General features: G+C 43.7%; 1 protein-coding gene across 1 annotated transcript in view; it reads right to left on the bottom strand.

Annotated features, from left to right (window-relative positions):
- Positions 1-13,603, bottom strand: part of LOC124020694 (collagen alpha-1(IX) chain-like) — a 53,060-nt gene extending 39,457 nt beyond the window's left edge. The window contains 11 exon segments of the mRNA XM_046335943.1: positions 570-623; positions 2,263-2,316; positions 2,557-2,580; positions 2,828-2,863; positions 5,450-5,503; positions 10,530-10,592; positions 10,719-10,754; positions 11,005-11,067; positions 11,932-11,952; positions 12,520-12,597; positions 13,373-13,603. Coding sequence (XP_046191899.1) covers positions 570-623; positions 2,263-2,316; positions 2,557-2,580; positions 2,828-2,863; positions 5,450-5,503; positions 10,530-10,592; positions 10,719-10,754; positions 11,005-11,067; positions 11,932-11,952; positions 12,520-12,597; positions 13,373-13,471 — 582 coding nt within the window. The 5' untranslated portion in view covers positions 13,472-13,603.
- Positions 13,604-24,723: the final 11,120 nt, after the last annotated feature.

Raw genomic sequence — 24,723 nt, 5'->3', positions numbered from 1 at the left:
TCACTCTAGACCCTACTGATCCACAGATGTACTACTCACTCTAGACCCTGCTGATCCACAGATGTACTAGACCCTCTGATCCACAGATGTACTACTCACTCTAGACCCTGCTGATCCACAGATGTACTACTCACTCTAGACCCTCTGATCCACAGATGTACTACTCCTCTAGACCCTGCTGATCCACAGATGTACTACTCACTCTAGACCCTGCTGATCCACAGATGTACTCACTCTAGACCCTGCTGATCCACAGGCCCTACTGATCCACAGATGTACTACTGATCCACAGATGTACTCTCGGCCCTACTGATCCACAGATGTACTACTCACTCTAGACCCTGCTGATCCACAGATGTACTACTCACTCTAGACCCTGCTGATCCACAGATGTACTACTCACTCTAGACCCTGCTGATCCACAGATGACTCTGACCCTACTGATCCACAGATGTACTACTCACTCTAGACCCTACTGATCCACAGATGTACTACTCACTCTAGACCCTACTGATCCACAGATGTACTACTCACTCTAGACCCTGCTGATCTACAGATGTACTACTCACTCTCGGCCCTACTGATCCACCAGGTCCTGTTGGTCCTCTCACTCCCATAGCACCCTGTGGTAACGGACACAGAAAGCAGATCAAACAAACATGGTCCATTTTCATTCACCTTTTGATTGACGTTCCTGACAGAGGAGGTACTGTACATCACAGGAAGTTGGTGGCACCTTAATTGGGGAGGACGAGCTGGAGCGGTATTAGTGGAACGGTATCAAATACATCAAACACATGGTTTCCATGGTTTCCAGGCATTTGATGCCATTCCATTCGCTCCGTTCCAGACGTTATTATGAGGCATCCTCCCCTCAGCAGCCTCTTGTGCTGTACATCCAATCAGCCATATTTGGCCCTATGACTCCAGCTCCCAAACTATCTACATGCAGTGCTTGAAGTGGACTGAAATAGGAGCTGGTACTCAGGATTTTAGGGTCCAGTACTGTTTATTTTCACCTGACAGAAATCAAGCAGGAGAAAAGCACCGGTCTGTTCGGCCCAATTCATGCTCTGTCCACATAGGGAATCACTATGTGGACAGAGGATCTATGAGGATCTAGATGTCCTAAGGATTGTTAGGTGATGAAGATTGTTAGGTGATGAGGAGTGTGAGGTGAAGAGGATCGTTAGGTCATGAGGAGTGTGAGGTGATGAGGATCGTTAGGTCATGAGGAGTGTGAGGTCATGAGGAGTGTGAGGTGATGAGGATCGTTAGGTGATGAGGATCGTTAGGGATTTGTATTTATTAAGGATCCCCATTAGCTGCTAATCGTTAGGTGATGAGGATCGTTAGGTGATGAGGATCGTTAGGTGATGAGGATCGTTAGGTGATGATGATTGTTAGGTGATGAGGATCGTTAGGTGATGAGGATCGTTAGGTGATGATGATCGTTTAGGTATTTGTATTTATTAAGGATCCCCATTAGCTGCTGATCGTTAGGTGATGAGGATCATTAGGTGATGAGGATCGTTAGGTGATGAAGATCGTTAGTTCATGGGGATCCTTAGGGCAAGGGGATTGTTAGGTGATGAGGATCGTTAGGTCATGAGAAGTGTGAGGTGATGAGGATCGTTAGGTGATGAGGATTGTTAGGTGATGAGGATTGTTATGGGGATCCTTGATGATTGTTAGATGATGATCGTTTAGGTATTTGTATTTATTAAGGATCCCCATTTGCTGCTGATTGTTAGGTGATGAGGATCGTTAGGTCATGAGAAGTGTGAGGTGATGAGGATCGTTAAGTGATGAAGATCGTTAGTACATGGGGATCCTTAGGGCAAGGGGATTGTTAGGTGATGAGGATCGTTAGGTCATGAGAAGTGTGAGGTGATGAGGATCTGATTTGATCGTTAGTACATGGGGATCCTTAGCTGAGGGGATCGTTAGGTGATGAGGATCGTGTAAGTCGCTCTGGATAAGAGCGTCTGCTAAATGACTTAAATGTAAATGATGTAATGTAAATGTATTTGTATTTATTAAGGATCCCCATTTGATGCTGATCGTTAGGTGATGAGGATCGTTAGGTGATGAAGATCGTTAGTTCATGGGGATCCTTAGGGCAAGGGGATCGTTAGGGGATGAGGATCGTTTAGGTATTTGTATTTATTAAGGATCCCCATTTGCTGCTGATTGTTAGGTGATGAGGATCGTTAGGTGATGAGGATCGTTAGGTGATGAGGGTCTGTAACTGATACTCACAGGGGGTCCACCTTTGCCCAAATCACCTGGAAGTCCTCCTGGCCCCGGGGGTCCCTGTTCAGAGAAACACGTATTCATTCACTAAAATGATGACTTGTACAAATTTATCATATACTTTTTTTTTTTTTGCATTTTTCATCATTTTGAAAGTTTTTCAACAATATGTCTTCCGAATGCATCAAAGGTATCTTACCATGACTAACGTGAACGACATTTTACTAGATACTGTACTATAAAGATGTAATACGTGTGTCATGTGTGAATGTGTCATTAATAATACTGTCAAATACTTACAGGGGGTCCATCGTCTCCAACGCCCTATGGAGGAAAACAGAAGCACCAGACGAGTCAATGACATAAGATACTACAGCATCTTTATAGGCTCTATGAAGGCTCTATGAAGGCTCTATGAAGGCTCTATGAAGGCTCTATGAAGGCTTCATTAATAAGCCTTAGAAGCTATGTTTCATGTGATGTGAGAAAGCTGAATGTTCTATAGCTGAGTCTTCAGTATGGACTGATTCCACTAATGAATGAGTGGTTCATAGAGAATAATGGAACTCACAGCTAGTCCACGAGGTCCCGGTTTCCCAGGTTCACCCTGAAACAAAGTCAAATAGCATGTCAGTTTGAAAACACAGTGAACATGAGACAACAGTAAAGAGAATATCTAATATATACTGTGAGTTAATCATCCCCCATCCAGCACCCAAAGCAAACTATGCATGTAGAAGACATACAAGTATTTTCTCCATGAAGACATGTTTTTAGCTTGTCATGTACACACAAACAGAATTCAGTATCCTTTCCTATTTCCACCAGGACCACAGACACATACTAAAGATCTAAGATGCTTTGGATAAAAGCCTCTGTGCCATATATTTACACAACTTGTATTCTTATACTGTAGTAGTCTAGCAACTGTTCCAAATCTTTAGACATTGTCAAACACACACCAAACACACACCAAACATACACTAAACACACACCAAACACACATCAAACACACACTAAACACACATCAAACACACACCAAACACACTCCAAACACACATCAAACACACACCAAACACACTCCAAACACACATCAAACACACACCAAACACACTCCAAACACACATAAAACAGACACCAAACACACTCCAAACACACATCAAACACACACCAAACACACTCCAAACACACATCAAACACACACCAAACACACACCAAACACACACCAAACACACTACAAACACACATCAAACACACACCAAACACACTCCAAACACACATCAAACACACACTAAACACACACCAAACACACACTAAACATACACTAAACACACATCAAACACACATCAAACACACACTAAACACACACCAAACACACATCAAACACACACCAAACACACATCAAACACACATCAAACACACACTAAACACACACTAAACACACATCAAACACACACTAAACACACACTAAACACACACTAAACACACACTAAACACACACTAAACACACACCAAACACACATCAAACACACACCAAACACACACCAAACACACACTAAACACACACCAAACACACACTAAACACACACCAAACATACATTAAACACACACCAAACATACACTAAACACACACCAAACACACACCAAACACACAGCAAACACACACCAAACACACACTAAACACACACCAAACACACACTAAACACACACCAAACACACAAACACACACCAAACACACACTAAACAAACACACACAAAACAAACACACACTGAAACACACACACAAACACACACTAAACACACACTAAACATACACTAAACACACACTAAACACACACTAAACACACACTAAACACACACTAAACACACACTAAACACACACCAAACACACACTAAACACACACCAAACATACACTAAACACACACCAAACACACACTAAACACACACTAAACACACACCAAACACACACTAAACACACACTAAACACACAAACACACACCAAACACACACCAAACACACACCAAACATACACTAAACACACACCAAAACACTAAACACTAAACACACACTAAACACACACTAAACACACACTAAACATACACTAAACACACATCAAACACACATCAAACACACACTAAACACACACAAACACACATCAAACACACACCAAACACACACTAAACACACACTAAACACACACCAAACACACACCAAATAAATTCTGCAGCTGTTTGATTCCTGTGCTGTAATATTCTGGACAATTTCTTTTCCTTCTTAGACAAATGAAGGCATCTGAGTAAAATCATGAACTAGAGACTCAACAAACTATGTGTGTGTAAACCATGAAAGTATTTCTCCATGAAGACATGCTGTCATCTCATCAGAAACACAACAGGATCCTACTCCGTATCCTTTTGACACTTCCAACAAATATTCTGGACAATTTCCTTCTTAGACAAATGAAGCCGTCTGAGTAATTACTTAACTAGAGACTTCACAGACTGAATGAACATTCTTTCAGTTTAATCCTGTGACTGAGAACCTGAGCCATGCAGGGTGCACTTGGCCCAGCAAATGTTCCCCCAAGGCTTGGGTCCTGTTCATTATGCACCAAAATGAAGGAAAATCATTGGGAGGGACTTAGTGAACACGTCCAATAAGAAACTCTAATTTTGTTCTCCGTTGCAAAACGTTTAAAAAATGTTTTCCTTGCTTTTCCTAATGAACACGACTATGATGCTTGGGCCTGGTTCCCCACGGAGATTACCCAGAACTCTGGCAGGGAGGGATCAGGGATCAGGGATTAAAGCTCATTTGTCATGAGGAATTGCTTTACGCGTTGTAATTGTAATTCCTGCTGTCTTGCCTGCCAACACAGTGGGCGAATGGACAGTCAGCAGCTTGGCTCAGTCACCCGGCTGAGAGTTACCCTGGTCCCAGATCTGATTGTACTGTCTGGTGTGACAATGACCAAAGGAATGGACAAGACAGCACCAACACACCTGGGACCAGACTGTCTGAGAGTCTATGAAGCAGAAACACCTGGGACCAGACTGTCTGAGAGTCTATGAAGCAGAAACACCTGGGACCAGACTGTCTGAGAGTCTATGAAGCAGAAACATCTGGGACCAGACTGTCTGAGAGTCTATGAAGCAGAAACATTAAAGGGCTCATTAGTGATGAGTTACTCACTTTCTGTCCAAGGGGACCATCGGGACCTTCGTCTCCAGTAGGACCAGTCAAACCCTGCAGAGACAGGAAGAGAGGAGAGAGAGACCAGGCTTCACTAATCCATCACAACAAAGACAGAAATGTTGTCCAACGTCAGTAGGAGATCAGCTGTACGCTAGAAAACCATAAGAGTTAGTTACCTTTTCATAAGCGATCATAACAAAATACCTTTCTCTAAGAAATGTTTTTGCAACTTTACCAACTTTAAGGTGTGCTTTAAGTCTTCCTAATCTCATAATAATTCCAGCTGTATACGTACATGATGTCACAAAAAAGTTGCGTATGTCACACAGCTAATTGAGTGGGAGGAGCTCAGAAGTAGGCGTGTGTTTGTGGGCAGGACTAAACGACGCCCCACCCAATGAATGAATATGTAAATACTGTGCATTAGCAGAAACGTGTATCCAGTACTTTTCAGCACAGCTTGACAGAACGGCAACGCTGTGAAATACATGCTCTTTTCCATTCTCTGACTGAGGTTGGCATTTTCAAAATAGTTTCAACAAACGCTTCCTTGGATTATATTGATTAAAGATAGATCATGTTCAGTTTGAATAGATGATGGCATCGAGTCTGGAATAGGAATTAACTCCACAGACACAACGGTCAGGACACTACAGAGCATCTGAGACAAACTGAGACATCTCTCTGAGACAGTTACTGGGAGAGTGGTTAACCCTAACCCACATTCCTCTGGTCCAACTCAAACAAGCCCCATTGACAGGAATCATTCCACAGCAGCCTGAGGATCCAACTGGGATTGGAGACACCCACAGCACAAACACTGCTGGGTACTGTTTCACTAAGGCTTTATGGGCGTGAGAAAAAATATTGCCAAAATAATAAAAAACACTTCACAGCAATCATTTTCTGGACAAAAACAACAATATCCATGTACACTGAGTATAAAAACATGAAGAACACCTGCTCTTTCCATTTCATAGACTGACCAGGTGAATCCAGGTGAAAGATACAATCCTTCATTGATGTCACTTGTTAAATCCACTTCAATCAGTGTAGATGAAGGGGAGGAGACAGGTTAAATAAGGATTTTTAAGCCTTGAGACAATTGAGACATGGATTGTCTATGTGTACCATTCAGAGGGTGAATGGGCAAGATAAAATATTGAAGTGCCTTTGAACGGGGTATGGTAGTAGATGCCAGGTGCATCGGTTTGTGTCAAGAACTGCAACACTGCTGGGTTTTTCACTCTCAACAGTTTCCTGTGTGTATCAAGAATGGTTCACCACCCAAAGGACATCCAGCCAACTTGACACAACTGTGGGAAGCATTGGAGTCAACATGGGCCAGCATCCCTGTGGAACGCTTTGGACATCTTGTAGAGTCCATGCCCTGACAAGTTGAGGCAGTACTGGCAAAAGGGGGGAACTCCATATTAGGAAGGTGTTCCTAATGTTTGATATCTCATCCGTATGCCTTTGTTCACCCTCTATAAACCTACTACAGTCACTTTGTGAACCTACAGCAGAAGTGTGACTGAAATGCAAACTACGTACAAAGTGATACATGGATCATGTACACTGAATAGTGTGCTTTAGGATATCAGTACAAACTAATATCCTACGAGAGTTTTCCTAACCCTCTTTTCTCCCTCCAATTTGGATGGAAGCTACAGTTAATTAAGTGCAGGCCTTCCTTCTCTCTGCCTGAACAAAGAGACTGTTGTGTCACAAAGGAAACTGTCAGATTCTTAGCCTTTTCTTTGCTTCCGGTGGCGTAGCGGTCTGAGGCACTGCATCTCAGTGCTAGAGGCATCTCTACAGACACCCTGGTTCAGCGGTCTGAGGCACTGCATCTCAGTGCTAGAGGCATCTCTACAGACACCCTGGTTCAGCGGTCTGAGGCACTGCATCTCAGTGCTAGAGGCATCTCTACAGACACCCTGGTTCAGCGGTCTGAGGCACAGTGCTAGAGGCATCTCAGTTGCTAGAGGCATCTCTACAGACACCCTGGTTCAGCGGTCTGAGGCACTGCATCTCAGTGCTAGAGGCATCTCTACAGACACCCTGGTTCAGCGGTCTGAGGCACTGCATCTCAGTGCTAGAGGCATCTCTACAGACACCCTGGTTCAGCGGTCTGAGGCACTGCATCTCAGTGCTAGAGGCATCTCTACAGACACCCTGGTTCAGCGTTCTGAGGCACTGCATCTCAGTGCTAGAGGCATCTCTACAGACACCCTGGTTCAGCGGTCTGAGGCACTGCATCTCAGTGCTAGAGGCATCTCTACAGACACCCTGGTTCAGCGGTCTGAGGCACTGCATCTCAGTGCTAGAGGCATCTCTACAGACACCCTGGTTCAGCGGTCTGAGGCACTGCATCTCAGTGCTAGAGGCATCTCTACAGACACCCTGGTTCAGCGGTCTGAGGCACTGCATCTCAGTGCTAGAGGCATCTCTACAGACACCCTGGTTCAGCGGTCTGAGGCACTGCATCTCAGTGCTAGAGGCATCTCTACAGACACCCTGGTTCAGCGGTCTGAGGCACTGCATCTCAGTGCTAGAGGCATCTCTACAGACACCCTGGTTCAGCGGTCTGAGGCACTGCATCTCAGTGCTAGAGGCATCTCTACAGACACCCTGGTTCAGCGGTCTGAGGCACTGCATCTCAGTGCTAGAGGCATCTCTACAGACACCCTGGTTCAGCGGTCTGAGGCACTGCATCTCAGTGCTAGAGGCATCACTACAGACACCCTGGTTCAGCGGTCTGAGGCACTGCATCTCAGTGCTAGAGGCATCACTACAGACACCCTGGTTTGACTGCATGGTTCACCACCGGAATCCGTGATTGGGCAGTCCCAGTGCTAGGGCCCAGACACCCTGGTTCAGGTTTGGCTGCATCTCAGTGCTAGAGGCCAGACACTGTTAGGTAATAATTTATTCTTCACTGACTTGCCTAGTTAAATAAAGGTTACTATAAAGGTTAATAAAGGTTATAAAGGTTAAGGTTAATACATATATATTTGGCCTGCTTGAAAATTATTCACATTTTTCTCTGATTGGCTTCTCTCTTGTGTAAAGATTGAATGGCTCTTCTCCTGGGTAAAGATTGATTGGCTCTTCTCTTGGGTAAAGATATATTGGCTCTTCTCCTGGGTAAAGATTGATTGGCTCTTCTCTTGGGTAAAGATATATTGGCTCCTCTCTTGGGTAAAGTTTGATTTGGCTCTTCTCTTGGGTAAAGATATATTGGCTCTTCTCTTGGGTAAAGTTTGATTTGGCTCTTCTCTTGGGTAAAGATATATTGGCTCTTCTCCTGGGTAAAGATTGATTGGCTCTTCTCTTGGGTAAAGATATATTGGCTCTTCTCCTGGGTAAAGACATATTGGCTCTTCTCCTGGGTAAAGATTGATTGGCTCTTCTCTTGGGTAAAGATATATTGGCTCTTCTCTTGGGTAAAGATATATTGGCTCTTCTCTTGGGTAAAGATTGATTGGCTCCTCTCTTGGGTAAAGATATATTGGCTCTTCTCTTGGGTAAAGTTTGATTTGGCTCTTCTCTTGGGTAAAGATATATTGGCTCTTCTCTTGGGTAAAGATTGATTGGCTCTTCTCTTGGGTAAAGATATATTGGCTCTTCTCCTGGGTAAAGAATGATTGGCTCTTCTCTTGGGTAAAGATTGATTGGCTCCTCTCTTGGGTAAAGATTGATTGGCTCCTCTCTTGGGTAAAGATTGATTGGCTCCTCTCTTGGGTAAAGATTGATTGGCTCCTCTCTTGTGTAAAGATTGATTTGGCTCTTCTCTTGGGTAAAGATATATTGGCTCTTCTCTTGGGTAAAGATTGATTGGCCCTTCTCTTGGGTAAAGATATATTGGCTCTTCTCCTGGGTAAAGATTGATTGGCTCTTCTCTTGGGTAAAGATATATTGGCTCTTCTCCTGGGTAAAGATTGATTGGCTCTTCTCTTGGGTAAAGATATATTGGCTCTTCTCCTGGGTAAAGATTGATTGGCTCTTCTCTTGGGTAAAGATATATTGGCTCCTCTCTTGGGTAAAGTTTGATTTGGCTCTTCTCTTGGGTAAAGATATATTGGCTCTTCTCTTGGGTAAAGTTTGATTTGGCTCTTCTCTTGGGTAAAGATATATTGGCTCTTCTCCTGGGTAAAGATTGATTGGCTCTTCTCTTGGGTAAAGATATATTGGCTCTTCTCTTGGGTAAAGATATATTGGCTCTTCTCTTGGGTAAAGATTGATTGGCTCCTCTCTTGGGTAAAGATATATTGGCTCTTCTCTTGGGTAAAGATTGATTGGCTCTTCTCTTGGGTAAAGATATATTGGCTCTTCTCTTGGGTAAAGTTTGATTTGGCTCTTCTCTTGGGTAAAGATATATTGGCTCTTCTCCTGGGTAAAGATTGATTGGCTCTTCTCTTGGGTAAAGATATATTGGCTCTTCTCCTGGGTAAAGATTGATTGGCTCTTCTCTTGGGTAAAGTTATATTGGCTCTTCTCCTGGGTAAAGATTGATTGGCTCCTCTCTTGGGTAAAGATTGATTGGCTCTTCTCTTGTGTACGGATTGATTGGCTCTTCTCTTGGGTAAAGATTGATTGGCTCTTCTCTTGGGTAAAGATTGATTGGCTCTTCTCCTGGGTAAAGATATATTGGCTCTTCTCTTGGGTAAAGATTGATTGGCTCTTCTCTTGGGTAAATATATATTGGCTCTTCTCTTGGGTAAAGTTTGATTTGGCTCTTCTCTTGGGTAATGATTGATTGGCTCTTCTCTTGGGTAAAGATTGATTGGCTCCTCTCTTGGGTAAAGATTGATTTGGCTCTTCTCTTGGGTAAAGAAGTGGTCATTACCACCACATCAACACATTGATGAAGCAAGATAATAATTTTAAGGTTAGAAGGTGCACATATTGAGAAGTTCCACCCCCTAGCTACTGTACTGCTGCGATAACCTGAGTATGACAGTCATCATGACTAGTTCACTACTACTATCATCAAAGATGACAAAAAAGGTGCCAATGACAACAAACAGGAAATTGAAGGCAAAGAATGAATGATTTGAAACAGGATACTCACATCAGCCCCGGGCACACCTGGCAACCCGGCTGAGCCTAGTTTACCTGCGTCTCCATCAGGACCCTAACAACACAACCACAATAGAAAGCAGAACAACATACTGACAGTCAAATACAGCAGAATTACTAGATGATAGTTACATAGTATTGTGTTAACAATAAAATGAAAAAATGAAAAGTGAATAATTACAGCAGGGCCATCCTCTCCGTCGTCTCCCCTCTCGCCCTGAAATAGAAAAAGGTCTACATGTGAAATGCATAGATAAATATATAAATATATATCGAGATATATTCACAAATGTATACATATGTGTTTGTACATAATTGTTCTAATTCCAACTCTTCAGCATGCAGCTGGTTATGGTTGTGCTCACCCACCATTCAAATCACATTAATCACATCATTATGAACATGAGTTGTGATAATGCTCTTTATCATTTGAAAGATAATTCAAGTCAATAGAGGAGAGAACTTACAGCGACACCATCAATTCCTGGGACACCTGCGGGTCCTGGAGGGCCGACGGGGCCCGAGGCCCTCTGGACAAAGAGACGGTCAAACAATGCAATCAGCTATGGATATTATTGCTATACATAATGAACTGTATGGGACATACTGTATGTCTGAAAGTGAAGGAGAAGCAGAAGTCTCCGTTAGGTTTAGCCAATAATCATTCATTCAAGGAATAACAGGTGCATAACTGCCACAGCAAAGCAAACATAAGACACCAACACAACTGAAGCCAATACCCTTTGTTCTGAGGAATGTGTTCAATCCATGTGATAGTAGCTACCCACTGGGCAGACATCAATTCAACATCTATTACATTTAGGGTCCAACCTCATTTCACTGAAATGATGTGGAAACAGCGTTGAGTCAACCAGTGTGATAGTAGCTACCCACTGGGCAGACATCAATTCAACATCTATTACATTTAGGTTCCAACCTCATTTCACTGAAATGATGTGGAAACAGCGTTGAGTCAACCAGTGTGATAGTAGCTACCCACTGGGCAGACATCAATTCAACATCTATTAGGTTCCAACCTCATTTCACTGAAATGATGTGGAAACAGCGTTGAGTCAACCAGTGTGATAGTAGCTACCCACTGGGCAGACATCAATTCAACATCTATTAGGTTCCAACCTCATTTCACTGAAATGATGTGGAAACAGCGTTGAGTCAACCAGTGTGTACCCAGTGAGTACATGATGTAAGTAAATACTGTATGCTCAGTCACAGTCACCCAGCTACAAAAATGAAATGATCATCCTTTGATTTGTTTCAGTATTTCTTATAGAACAAATTCACTTGCATGACTAGACCAACTAGAATCTGGACATTCTGCTAGTTGATTCCACAACAATAAATCCATGAGAATAACATAATGTAGATACACTCACCTGAAGTACTATTTCGTCCACCTGAAAACAGAGGTACACAGAGAAGGACTTACTTGTGTGGAGCAAATAAGGACAATCTGCACCAAAAGTACCCAAAAAAGTTGCCCCTGAGCCATGGTCTCTCCTGCTCTTCCCTCTCCCGGACAGCAAGAACGGGTCAAAATGTTTGCCTTTTTCTTGGATGAGTTGGGTTGACGGACCCCGACAAAAAAAGTCACCCAACTGAATCCGTTTCTACCAACTGAACCGCCAGAGGTACCATAGGCATCAAAGCCTTATGCATATTCATGACCTTGCTTAGTTATAGGAAGTGATTGGCAGAATTCACGGACTGCGCCCAGACAGACTGGGAGGGTTTATTATGGGTGCAGAGGACAAATGGAAAATGGAAAATAATAGCGGGCGATTTAAATGGCTTGTGTTTTATTGGCTTGTGATTTATTGGCTTGTGATTTATTGTTCATCTTTCATGTTGTTTATTTACAATGGTGCCTGGACTAGATAATACCAGCCTCTGTACTAGCTATTTTGATAATTAAGTTTGATCATTTGACCGTGGTTGCAGTCTGTTTTGTCAATGGTTCTTACAGACGTCCTGGCTGGTAGGTCATTGCAGGTCTGTGGTCGCCCCACATCACAATCACTGTGCATCGATTGGAGTTCAAGCTGTAAAATAAATACAATAATAATAATCACTCCGACATAAGTCACATTCACAACCTGTATATATTATAATTGGCAAAATAGTGATAGTTAAATCATTAGGTATCGTCACCAATCCTCAATCCGCTAAATCATCATGTAGGCCAAGTCCTCACATTACATGCTTGATTCTCAACTAATCATACTAATTTCACCCTAGCAGCAAGATAACTACTGATTGTAATGTTATTAATATCTCTTTACTGTGACCACGAATAGAGTGAACCTGCCTGATGATAAATATATATTTTTAAAGACATCCCAAACCACTTGGACAAGTATTATCAAAGGGCAATTAGCGCGACATTACGCGGACTTTTACTCTGTGATTTAGTTTTGGGACAATATTACAAACATCTCCCTATAATGTTGCGCTGCCATCATAGAAACTTTGCCTGGTCTTCCCTAGACACAGCCAGGTCATCTTCTGGACTAGAACCTCTGTGTTACAATTCCCACGTATTTGTAGAAATTGACATGGCGGAGCGCCACGCATTCCACATAGGCCGCATTCAGCTAAAAGTCCCTCTCGGTGTAGGTCATTTACAGTAAAACTCTCCAATGGAGGCTAGAGTGTATGCCGAAAAACTAGGTTTGAATATTTGGAGTAGCCCTGCCGTTACTTAACAGGTTAACAAGCGCAGTCACTATGCCTTAAAGTCCCAAACCTCTTGTACTTGCCATAGGACTACCCTTATGAAATGAGGCTAAGCACACGTTTACAAAACAATGAACTCACTGGCACTGCTAAAACGGGGTTATCCTTCAGCTTTCCAATCAACGTGTATCCATCCAGGTTGACTATACCTCTCTGGGGTGTGTTCTGAGAGTCCACCATAATGCAATCCACAAACAGAGTTACAGAACGCTTGCTGACTTTCAGTAAGATATTGTGCCATTGAGAGTTGAAGAGGGACGGCAGGAAAGGGAAAACGGCCGTCTCTCGTGTTTTATTCAATGTTGTGAAGGTGAATTCAAGAGACAGCGATTCTCCGTTCAGTCTAACCGCAAGCTGCTCTTCGCCGTTCAAATCATGCATTTGCCAAATATTCCAGTTCTTGGTTACGGTACTGCCATTCATTCGTAAAACTATCACAAACGCAAATTCATGGGAGAGAAATAGTCACCTATCTTGTACATATTAGCCTTTGATAAATTGGCAAACATCGCCATGCATAATAGGCCTATATGTTAAGGCCTAGTTGTCTCTTCATCTACATGCTTTACACATCAAGTCCAGAGTAATTTACAAAAAAAGCGTATATAATTGTAGTTCAATTATACACAAGTGATGCTATGGCTAAAACAATGTATAATTCTCCTAAAGTGAGCAGTGGCCCTTCATGTGGCCTAATAGCGCGGGAGGTAGCCCGGCGGTTAAGAGCTTTGGGCCAGTAACTGAAAGGTCGCTGGTTCAAGCCAACTGGGTGAAACATCTGTCGATGTGCCCTTGAGCAAGGCACTTAACCCTAATTGCTCTTGTTAGTTGCTCTAGATAAGATACTGCAATGTGCTGTGAGTTGCCCAGATTCAGCACCATGGACAGGGACAGTACAAAACATGACCGGTAGATGGCAGTGTTCACCAATACTGCAGCTCTCTGGCCAAATATTGCAGAGCCGTTAACCTACAGTATATATTTAATTTGACTATTGTTTCTGGTGTTATCCCTAAGATCTGGAAAGTGGCACATGTCCTCCCCCCTACCAAAAGGAGTAGTTTCAAGCCCTTTCAAGCTTAACATCCTTATCATTTATCGCCCTCCAGGTCCCCTCGGAGAGTTCATCAATGAGCTTGATGCCTTGATAAGCTCCTTTCCTGAGGACGGCTCACCTCTCACAGTTCTGGGCGACTTTAACCTCCCCACGTCTACCTTTGACTCATTCCTCTCTGCCTCCTTCTTTCCACTCCTCTCCTCTTTTGACCTCACCCTCTCACCTTCCCCCCCTACTCACAAGGCAGGCAATACGCTCGACCTCATCTTTACTAGATGCTGTTCTTCCACTAACCTCATTGCAACTCCCCTCCAAGTCTCCGACTACTACCTTGTATCCTTTTCCCTCTCGCTCTCATCCAACACTTCCCACACTGCCCCTACTCGGATGGTATCGCGCCGTCCCAACCTTCGCTCTCTCTCCCCCGCTACTCTCTCCTCTTCCATCCTATCATCTCTTCCCTCTGCTCAAACCTTCTCCAACCTATCTCCTGATTCTGCCTCCTCAACCCTCCTCTCCTCCCTTTCTGCATCCTTTGACTCTCTATGTCCCCTATCTTCCAGGCCGGCTCGGTCCTCCCCTCCCGCTCCGTGGCTTGACGACTCAATGCGAGCTCACAGAACAGGGCTCCGGAAGGCCGAGCGGAAATGGAGGAAAACTCGCCTCCCTGCGGACCTGGCATCCTTTCACTCCCTCCTCTCTACATTTTCCTCCTCTGTCTCTGCTGCTAAAGCCACTTTCTACCACTCTAAATTCCAAGCATCTGCCTCTAACCCTAGGAAGCTCTTTGCCACATTCTCCTCCCTCCTGAATCCTCCTCCCCCCCCCTCCTCCCTCTCTGCAGATGACTTCGTCAACCATTTTGAAAAGAAGATCGACGACATCCGATCCTCGTTTGCTAAGTCAAACAACACCGCTGGTTCTGCTCACACTCCTACCCTGTGCTCTGACCTCTTTCTCCCCTCTCTCTCCAGATGAAATCTCGCGTCTTGTTTTCCCAACAACCTGCCCGCTCGACCCTATCCCCTCCTTCTTCTCCAGACCATTTCCGGAGACCTTCTCCCTTACCTCACCTCGCTCATCAACTTATCCCTGACCGCTGACTACGTCCCTTCCATCTTCAAGAGAGCGAGAGTTGCACCCCTTCTGAAAAAACCTACACTCGATCCCTCCGATGTCAACAACTACAGACCAGTATCCCTTCTTTCTTTTCTCTCCAAAACTCTTGAACGTGCCGTCCTTGGTCAGCTCTCCCGCTATCTCTCTCAGAATGACCTTCTTGATCCAAATCAGTCAGGTTTCAAGACTAGTCATTCAACTGAGACTGCTCTTCTCTGTATCACGGAGGCGCTTCGCACCGCTAAAGCTAACTCTCTCTCCTCTGCTCTCATCCTTCTAGACCTATCGGCTGCCTTCGATACTGTGAACCATCAGATCCTCCTCTCCACCCTCTCCGAGTTGGGCATCTCCGGCGCGGCCCACGCTTGGATTGCGTCCTACCTGACAGGTCGCTCCTACCAGGTGGCGTGGCAGAATCTGTCTCCTCACCACGCGCTCTCACCACTGGTGTCCCCCAGGGCTCTGTTCTAGGCCCTCTCCTATTCTCGCTATACCCCAAGTCACTTGGCTCTGTCATAACCTCACATGGTCTCTCCTATCATTGCTATGCAGACGACACACAATTAATCTTCTCCTTTCCCCCTTCTGATGACCAGGTGGCGAATCGCATCTCTGCATGTCTGGCAGACATATCAGTGTGGATGACGGATCACCACCTCAAGCTGAACTTCGGCAAGACGGAGCTGCTCTTCCTCCCGGGGAAGGACTGCCCGTTCCATGATCTCGCCATCACGGTTGACAACTCCATTGTGTCCTCCTCCCAGAGCGCTAAGAACCTTGGCGTGATCCTGGACAACAAACTGTCGTTCTCAACTAACATCAAGGCGGTGGCCCGTTCCTGTAGGTTCATGCTCTACAACATCCGCAGAGTACGACCCTGCCTCACACAGGAAGCGGCGCAGGTCCTAATCCAGGCACTTGTCATCTCCCGTCTGGATTACTGCAACTCGCTGTTGGCTGGGCTCCCTGCCTGTGCCATTAAGGCCCCTACAACTCATCCAGAACGCCGCAGCCCGTCTAGTGTTCAACCTTCCCAAGTTCTCTCACGTCACCCCGCTCCTCCGCTCTCTCCACTGGCTTCCAGTTGAAGCTCGCATCCGCTACAAGACCATGGTGCTTGCCTACGGAGCTGTGAGGGGAACGGCACCTCAGTACCTCCAGGCTCTGATCAGGCCCTACACCCAAATAAGGGCACTGCGTTCATCCACCTCTGGCCTGCTCGCCTCCCTACCACTGAGGAAGTACAGTTCCCGCTCAGCCAGTCAAAACTGTTCGCTGCTCTGGCTCCCCAATGGTGGAACAAACTCCCTCACGACGCCAGGACAGCGGAGTCAATCACCACCTTCCGGAGACACCTGAAACCCCACCTCTTTAAGGAATACCTAGGATAGGATAAAGTAATCCTTCTCACCCCCTCCCCCCTTAAAATATTTAGATGCACTATTGTAAAGTGGTTGTTCCACTGGATGTCATAAGGTGAATGCACCAATTTGTAAGTCGCTCTGGATAAGAGCGTCTGCTAAATGACTTAAATGTAAATGTAAATGTAGTTATCTGACTTAGATAACTACCGTCCAATCTCCAAATGATCTTGCTTTTCCAAACTTTTAGAATCCCTGACCAACTGTCAGATAAGAACTTCTCGTTCTATTCTTAATGTGAATTGAGGTTTTAGACCTGGTCATACAGTAGCACCGTTTCAGCTGCTACGCTCCTTTTAGATAAAGCGTTAAGTTGCTTGGATCATAAAAATCATTGTGCTGCCTTATTTATAGAGCTTTCCAAGGACTTTGACACTGTTGACCATCACACTCTCATTCAAAGGTTGACTGAAATAGGCCTGAATCAGGCTTCTTGCAAGTGGTTTGAGAATGATCTGTCAGACAGGGTACAGTGTGTGATTTGTGATGGTGTCATGTCTAGGTTCCTGGATATTAGGAAAGGTGTACCACAGGGGTCGCTACCGAGATCTGTTCTCTTCACTATTTCTATACATAATATAGGTCTATTTGTTCAAACTTGTAATATTCATCTGTATGCAGATGATCCTGTTATGTATGCCATTGCCCCAACTGTTGACCAGGTGTTGTTAGAGCTGCAATCTGACTTTGGTGCCTTACAGAATGCCCTGTTTTTTTTAAAAGTTGGACTTAATGTGGGCAACACTAAATATATGTTTTTCTCTAATTCTCACACTTTTTTTCTCCAATGGACTATATATTTATTAATTGAACGGTTCTCCCATTGATCAGGTTCCTGCTTATGAATATCTGGGCTTTTGGATTGACAAGGATTTATCATTTAAAAAACATACTGTGGCAGGTAGCCTAGTGGTGAGAGGCAGGTAGCCTAGTGGTTAGAGGCAGGTAGCCTAGTGGTTAGAGGCAGGTAGCCTAGTGGTTAGAGACAGGTAGCCTAGTGGTTAGAGGCAGGTAGCCTAGTGGTTAGAGGCAGGTAGCCTAGTGGTTAGAGGCAGGTAGCCTAGTGGTTAGAGGCAGGTAGCCTATTGATTAGAGGCAGGTAGCCTAGTGGTTAGAGGCAGGTAGCCTAGTGGTTAGAGGCAGGTAGCCTAGTGGTTAGAGGCAGGTAGCCTAGTGGTTAGAGGCAGGTAGCCTAGTGATTAGAGGCAGGTAGCCTAGTGGTTAGAGGCAGGTAGCCTAGTGGTTAGAGGCAGGTAGCCTAGTGATTAGAGGCAGGTAGCCTAGTGGTTAGAGGCAGGTAGCCTAGTGGTTAGAGGCAGGTAGCCTAGTGGTTAGAGGCAGGTAGCCTAGTGGTTAGAGGCAGGTAGCCTAGTGGTGAGAGGCAGGTAGCCTAGTGGTTAGAGGCAGGTAGCCTAGTGGTTAGAGGCAGGTAGCCTAGTGGTTAGAGGCAGGTAGCCTAGTGGTGAGAGGCAGGTAGCCTAGTGGTGAGAGGCAGGTAGCCTAGTGGTTAGAGGCAGGTAGCCTAGTGGTTAGAGGCAGGTAGCCTAGTGGTTAGAGGCAGGTAGCCTAGTGGTGAGAGGCAGGTAGCCTAGTGGTGAGAGGCAGGTAGCCTAGTGGTTAGAGGCAGGTAGCCTAGTGGTTAGAGGCAGGTAGCCTAGTGGTTAGAGGCAGGTAGCCTAGTGGTGAGAGGCAGGTAGCCTAGTGGTTAGAGGCAGGTAGCCTAGTGGTTAGAGGCAGGTAGCCTAGTGGTTAGAGGCAGGTAACCTAGTGGTTAGAGGCAGGTAGCCTAGTGGTTAGAGGCAGGTAGCCTGGTGGTTAGAGCGTTGAACTAGTAACTGAAAGGTTGCAAGTTTGAATCCCCGATCTGACAAGGTAAAAATCTGTCGTTTTGCCCCTGAACAAGGCAGTTAACCCACTGTACCTAGGCAGTCATTTAAAATGAGAATTTGTTCTTAACTGACTTGCCTAGTTAAATTAAAATAAACTGTTTAAAAAGCTCAGATTTAAAGTGGGCTGATTAAAAAAAAAATAGATCTTGCCTCTCCCTAAACAGCAGGAAACAGATTGTACAGTCAACTTTCCTGACAGTTCTTAAAAACTATGGTGACGCAATACCCAGAATACAACAAACAGCCACTAACTACTTTTAACCCTTAGGATGCTGTCTACCATAGAGCCCTTCACTTTATCACAGGTGACAGTTTTAATACTCACAACTGCATCCTGTATCAAAAGGTTGTCTGGTTCTCATTGAAGTCCCGTAGATCAATTCATTACTCCCTGTTTGTTTACGACGCTTGTTTACAATTAGATGTTCTGGTGCCGCCCGGGAAGTTTAGAGTGTTAAATGAATACCTAGTAGCTGAGGACTGTCTTTCATAAATGTTGTGTTTGTATTGATTGTTGTTTTGTTTGACATTGTATTGGTTGTGGTATTGCTGTGATCAGGGCACCCTTGGGATTCAGACCATGGTCTCAATGGGTTTTCCCTGAATAAATGAAGAATAATCTAATATAATAATCCATTACATCTACAGCGCTGGCCGCCCACTGGACCAGTGCTATTTACCTTGTGTTAATTCTGAAGTTGAATGCTGGCCCTATTCTGTAGGCAACATGCTGAGAGGTTGATCCAGGTCCCTTTTGAACAGTTCCTCTCCTGGCTCAGCAATGTGAAACTGGGACATGATATAACAACCTGTTGGTAGGTTCCAGTACATCAGGGATACTTTTGAACGGTTCCTCTCCTGGCTCAGCAATGTGAAACTGGGACATGATATAACAACCTGTTGGTAGGTTTACATCAGATACATCAATGTGAAACTGGGGATACCTTTTCAGGGATACAGTTCCTCTCCTGGCTCAGCAATGTGAAACTGGGACATGATATAACAACCTGTTGGTAGGTTCCAGTACATCAGGGATACTTTTGAACAGTTCCTCTCCTGGCTCGGCAATGTGAAACTGAGACATGATATAACAACCTGTTGGTAGGTTCCAGTACATCAGGGATACTTGTTGTCGTGGAGAGTTTTAATTCGTTTTTTGAATGGTTGTTTTGTTCCCAGTAGTTTGAACTCTGACCTGGGAAACTATCCTCTCTGACCTTAATCGGAGGACACAGGCCCTGCTCAGTTTGACTGTCAGCTCCAGAGGAAAAAGACACCCCTGCAAAGAGGAAGAGACAGACTGACTTGTCTTGGCTGAAGTAGGATGTGTGTGTGTGTGTGTGTGTGTGTGTGTGTGTGTGTGTGTGTGTGTGTGTGTGTGTGTGTGTGTGTGTGTGTGTGTGTGTGTGTGTGTGTGTGTGTGTGTGCGTGCGTGCGTGCGTGCGTGCGTGCGTGCGTGCGTGCGTGCGTGCGTGCGTGCGTGCGTGCGTGCGTGCGTGCGTGCGTGCGTGCGTGCTTGTGCGTGCTTGTGTGTGTGTGTGTGTGTGCACATCCAAGTGCCACCTTCTTCCTAGCCTGCACCAGTGCTGATTGCCTTGTAGCCTGACCTTCACACTGAAAGAAGCTGCCACTGCAGTGATTACAGTACGTGGACAGACATACATCCAATCACCCAGTGTTTGGAAAGCTGCTGCACTGCTGTACGTAGCCCTGCTGTGAGCACTGAATAAATATTATCTCTGAGTGTCGGTTGTTTCCTCTTAAGCCTAACACCCTGGCTCGAGACTTGACATCTTGGCTCACTGATGCAGTCATACCTAGCTGCACCATTGTATCAATCAGTTTCTTACCATCATGAAATGTTGAAATTAGATTACCATCATGATCATCATCATTATCGTTATCATTAGCATCCCTCATTCCTGACCTCACATCTTTAGTAACATCTCCTAAGGCAGCAGTGTAAAGCCATACATTTCTATAAGAACTGTTCACATCATCATAAATTGGCAATTCACATCGCCTATACATTAAGCGCTTGCCAGAGTTGAAGAAGATAATTAAATGTACTACCCTACTGTTTGTATGTCTTCTACAGAGTATTAAACAATACTTACTCTGTGAGTGAAGGCCTGTGCTGAGGCATTGTGGGATCACATGGCATAACAAGTAGAGGAGGACCTCCCTAAAATACAAATGTCATGTCATCACAAATGTTATGAACCCAGATTTTAGGTACGCATATTTTAGGAACACAGATGTTAGGAACGCAGATGTTAAGAATACAGATGTTAGGAACGCAGATGTTAGGAACGCTGATGTTAGGAACACAGATGTTAGGAACACAGATGTTAGGAACCCAGATGTTAGGAACACAGATGTTAGGAACACAGATATTAGGAACACAGATGTTGGAACACAGATGTTAGGAACACTGATTTTAGGAACCCAGCTGTCAGGAACACTGATGCTAGGAACACAGATATTAGGAACACAGATGTTAGGGACACAGATGTTTGGTTAGGAATACTGATGTTAGGTTAGGAAAACAAATGTTAGGAACACATATGTTAGGTTAGGAACACAAATGTTAGGAATACAGATGTTAGGTTAGGAACACAGATGTTAGGTTAGGAACACAGATGTTAGGAACACAGATGGAACACAGATGTTAGGTTAGGAAACACATGTTAGGAATACAGATGTTAGGTTAGGAACACAGATGTTAGGTTAGGAACACAGATGTTAGGTTAGGAACACAGATGTTAGGTTAGGAACACAGATGTTAGGTTAGGAACACAGATGTTAGGTTAGGAACACAGATGTTAGGTTAGGAACACAGATGTTAGGAACACAGATGTTAGGTTAGGAACACAGATGTTAGGTTAGGAACACAGATGTTAGGTTAGGAACACAGATGTTAAGTTAGGAACACAGATGTTAGGTTAGGAACACAGATGTTAAGTTAGGAACACAGATGTTAGGTTAGGAACACAGATGTTAGGAACACAGATGTTAGGTTAGGAACACAGATGTTAAGTTAGGAACACAGATGTTAGGTTAGGAAGTTAGGAACACAGATGTTAGGTTAGGAACACATGTTAGGTTAGGAACACAGATGTTAGGTTAGGAACACAGATGAACACAGATGTTAGGTTAGGAACACAGATGTTAGGAACACAGATGTTAGGTTAGGAACACAGATGTTAGGAACACAGATGTTAGGTTAGGAACACAGATGATGTTAGGAACACAGATGTTAGGTTAGGAACACAGATGTTAGGTTAGGAACACGGATGTTAAGTTAGGAACACAGATGTTAGGTTAGGAACACAGATGTTAGGTTAGGAACACAAATGTTAGGAATACAGATGTTAGGTTAGGAACACAGATGTTAGGTTAGGAACACAGATGTTAGGAACACAGATGTTGTTAGGAACACAGATGTTAGGTTAGGAACACAGATGTTAGGTTAGGAACACAGATGTTAGGTTAGGAACACAGATGTTAGGAACACAGATGTTAGGTTAGGAACACAGATGTTAGGAACACAGATGTTAGGTTAGGAAACAGATGTTGTTAGGAACACAGATGTTGTTAGGAACACAGATGTTAGGTTAGGAACACAGATGTTAGGAACACAGATGTTAGGTTAGGAACACAGATGTTAGGAACACAGATGTTAGGTTAGGAACACAGATGTTAGGTTAGGAACACAGATGTTAGATGTTAGGAACACAGATGTTAGGAACACAGATGTTAGGTTAGGAACACAGATGTTAGGTTAGGAACACAGATGTTAGGAACACAGATGTTAGGTTAGATGTTAGGTTAGGAACACAGATGTTAGGTTAGGAACACAGATGTTAGGTTAGAACACAGATGTTAGGTTAGGAACACAGATGTTATGTTAGGAACACAGATGTTAGGTTAGGAACACAGATGTTAGGAACACAGATGTTAGGTTAGGAACACAGATGTTAGGTTAGGAACACAGATGTTAGGTTAGGAACACAGATGTTAGGTTAGGAACACCGATGTTAGGAATACAGATGTTAGGGACACAGATGTTAGGGACACAGATGTTAGGTTAGGAATACTGATGTTAGGTTAGGAACACAGATGTTAGGTTAGGAAAACAAATGTTAGGAACACAGATGTTAGGTTAGGAACACGGATGTTAGGTTAGGAACACAGATGTTAGGTTAGGAACACAGATGTTAGGTTAGGAACACAGATGTTAGGAACACAGATGTTAGGTTAGGAAAACAGATGTTAGGAACACAGATGTTAGGAACACAGATGTTAGGTTAGGAACACAAATGTTAGGAATACAGATGTTAGGAATGCTGATGTTAGGAACACAGATGTTAGGAACACAGATGTTAGGTTAGGAACACAGATGTTAGGTTAGGAAAACAAATGTTAGGAACACAGATGTTAGGTTAGGAACACAAATGTTAGGAACACAGATGTTAGGTTAGGAACACAGATGTTAGGAACACAGGTTAGGAACACAGATGTTAGGTTAGGAACACAAATGTTAGGAACACAGATGTTAGGTTAGGAACACAGATGTTAGGTTAGGAACACAAATGTTAGGAATACAGATGTTAGGTTAGGAACACAGATGTTAGGAATACAGATGTTAGGTTAGGAACACATATGTTAGGAACACAGATGTTAGGAACACAGATGTTAGGTTAGGAAAACAGATGTTAGGAACACAGATGTTAGGTTAGGAACACGGATGTTAAGTTAGGAACACAGATGTTAGGAACACAGATGTTAGGAACACGGATGTTAAGTTAGGAACACAGATGTTAGGTTAGGAACACAGATGTTAGGAACACAGATGTTAGGAACACAGATGTTAGGTTAGGAAAACAGATGTTAGGAACACAGATGTTAGGTTAGGAACACGGATGTTAAGTTAGGAACACAGATGTTAGGAACACAGATGTTAGGTTAGGAATACAGATGTTAGGTTAGGAACACAGATGTTAGGAACACAGATGTTAGGTTAGGAATACAGATGTTAGGAACACAGATGTTAGGTTAGGAATACAGATGTTAGGTTAGGAACACAGATGTTAGGAACACAGATGTTAGGTTAGGAACACAGATGTTAGGAATACAGATGTTAGGTTAGGAACACAGATGTTAGGTTAGGAATACAGATGTTAGGTTAGGAACACAGATGTTAGGAACACAGATGTTAGGAATACAGATGTTAGGTTAGGAAAACAGATAATAATAATAATATAATAAAAGTTAGGAACACAGATGTTAGGTTAGGAACACAAATGTTAGGAATACAGATGTTAGGTTAGGAACACAGATCTTAGGAACACAGATGTTAGGAATACAGATGTTAGGTTAGGAACACAAATGTTAGGAATACAGATGTTAGGTTAGGAAAACAGATGTTAGGAACACAGATGTTAGGAACACAGATGTTAGGTTAGGAACACACATGTTAGGAATACAGATGTTAGGTTAGGAAAACAGATGTTAGGAACACAGATGTTAGGAACACAGATGTTAGGTTAGGAAAACAGATGTTAGGAACACAGATGTTAGGTTAGGAACACGGATGTTAAGTTAGGAACACAGATGTTAGGTTAGGAACACAGATGTTAGGTTAGGAACACAGATGTTAGGTTAGGAACACAGATGTTAGGAACACAGATGTTAGGTTAGGAACACAGATGTTAGGTTAGGAACACAGATGTTAGGAATACAGATGTTAGGGACACAGATGTTAGGTTAGGAATACTGATGTTAGGTTAGGAAAACAAATGTTAGGAACACATATGTTAGGTTAGGAAAACAAATGTTAGGAATACAGATGTTAGGTTAGGAACACAGATGTTAGGAACACAGATGTTAGGTTAGGAACACAGATGTTAGGTTAGGAACACAGATGTTAGGTTAGGAACACAG

The sequence above is a fragment of the Oncorhynchus gorbuscha genome, unplaced genomic scaffold, assembly GCF_021184085.1.
Source record: "Oncorhynchus gorbuscha isolate QuinsamMale2020 ecotype Even-year unplaced genomic scaffold, OgorEven_v1.0 Un_scaffold_877, whole genome shotgun sequence".
Lineage (NCBI taxonomy): Eukaryota > Metazoa > Chordata > Actinopteri > Salmoniformes > Salmonidae > Oncorhynchus > Oncorhynchus gorbuscha.
Note: the sequence above shows the minus strand (reverse complement) of the source record. Positions and strands in the feature narration are given on the sequence as shown.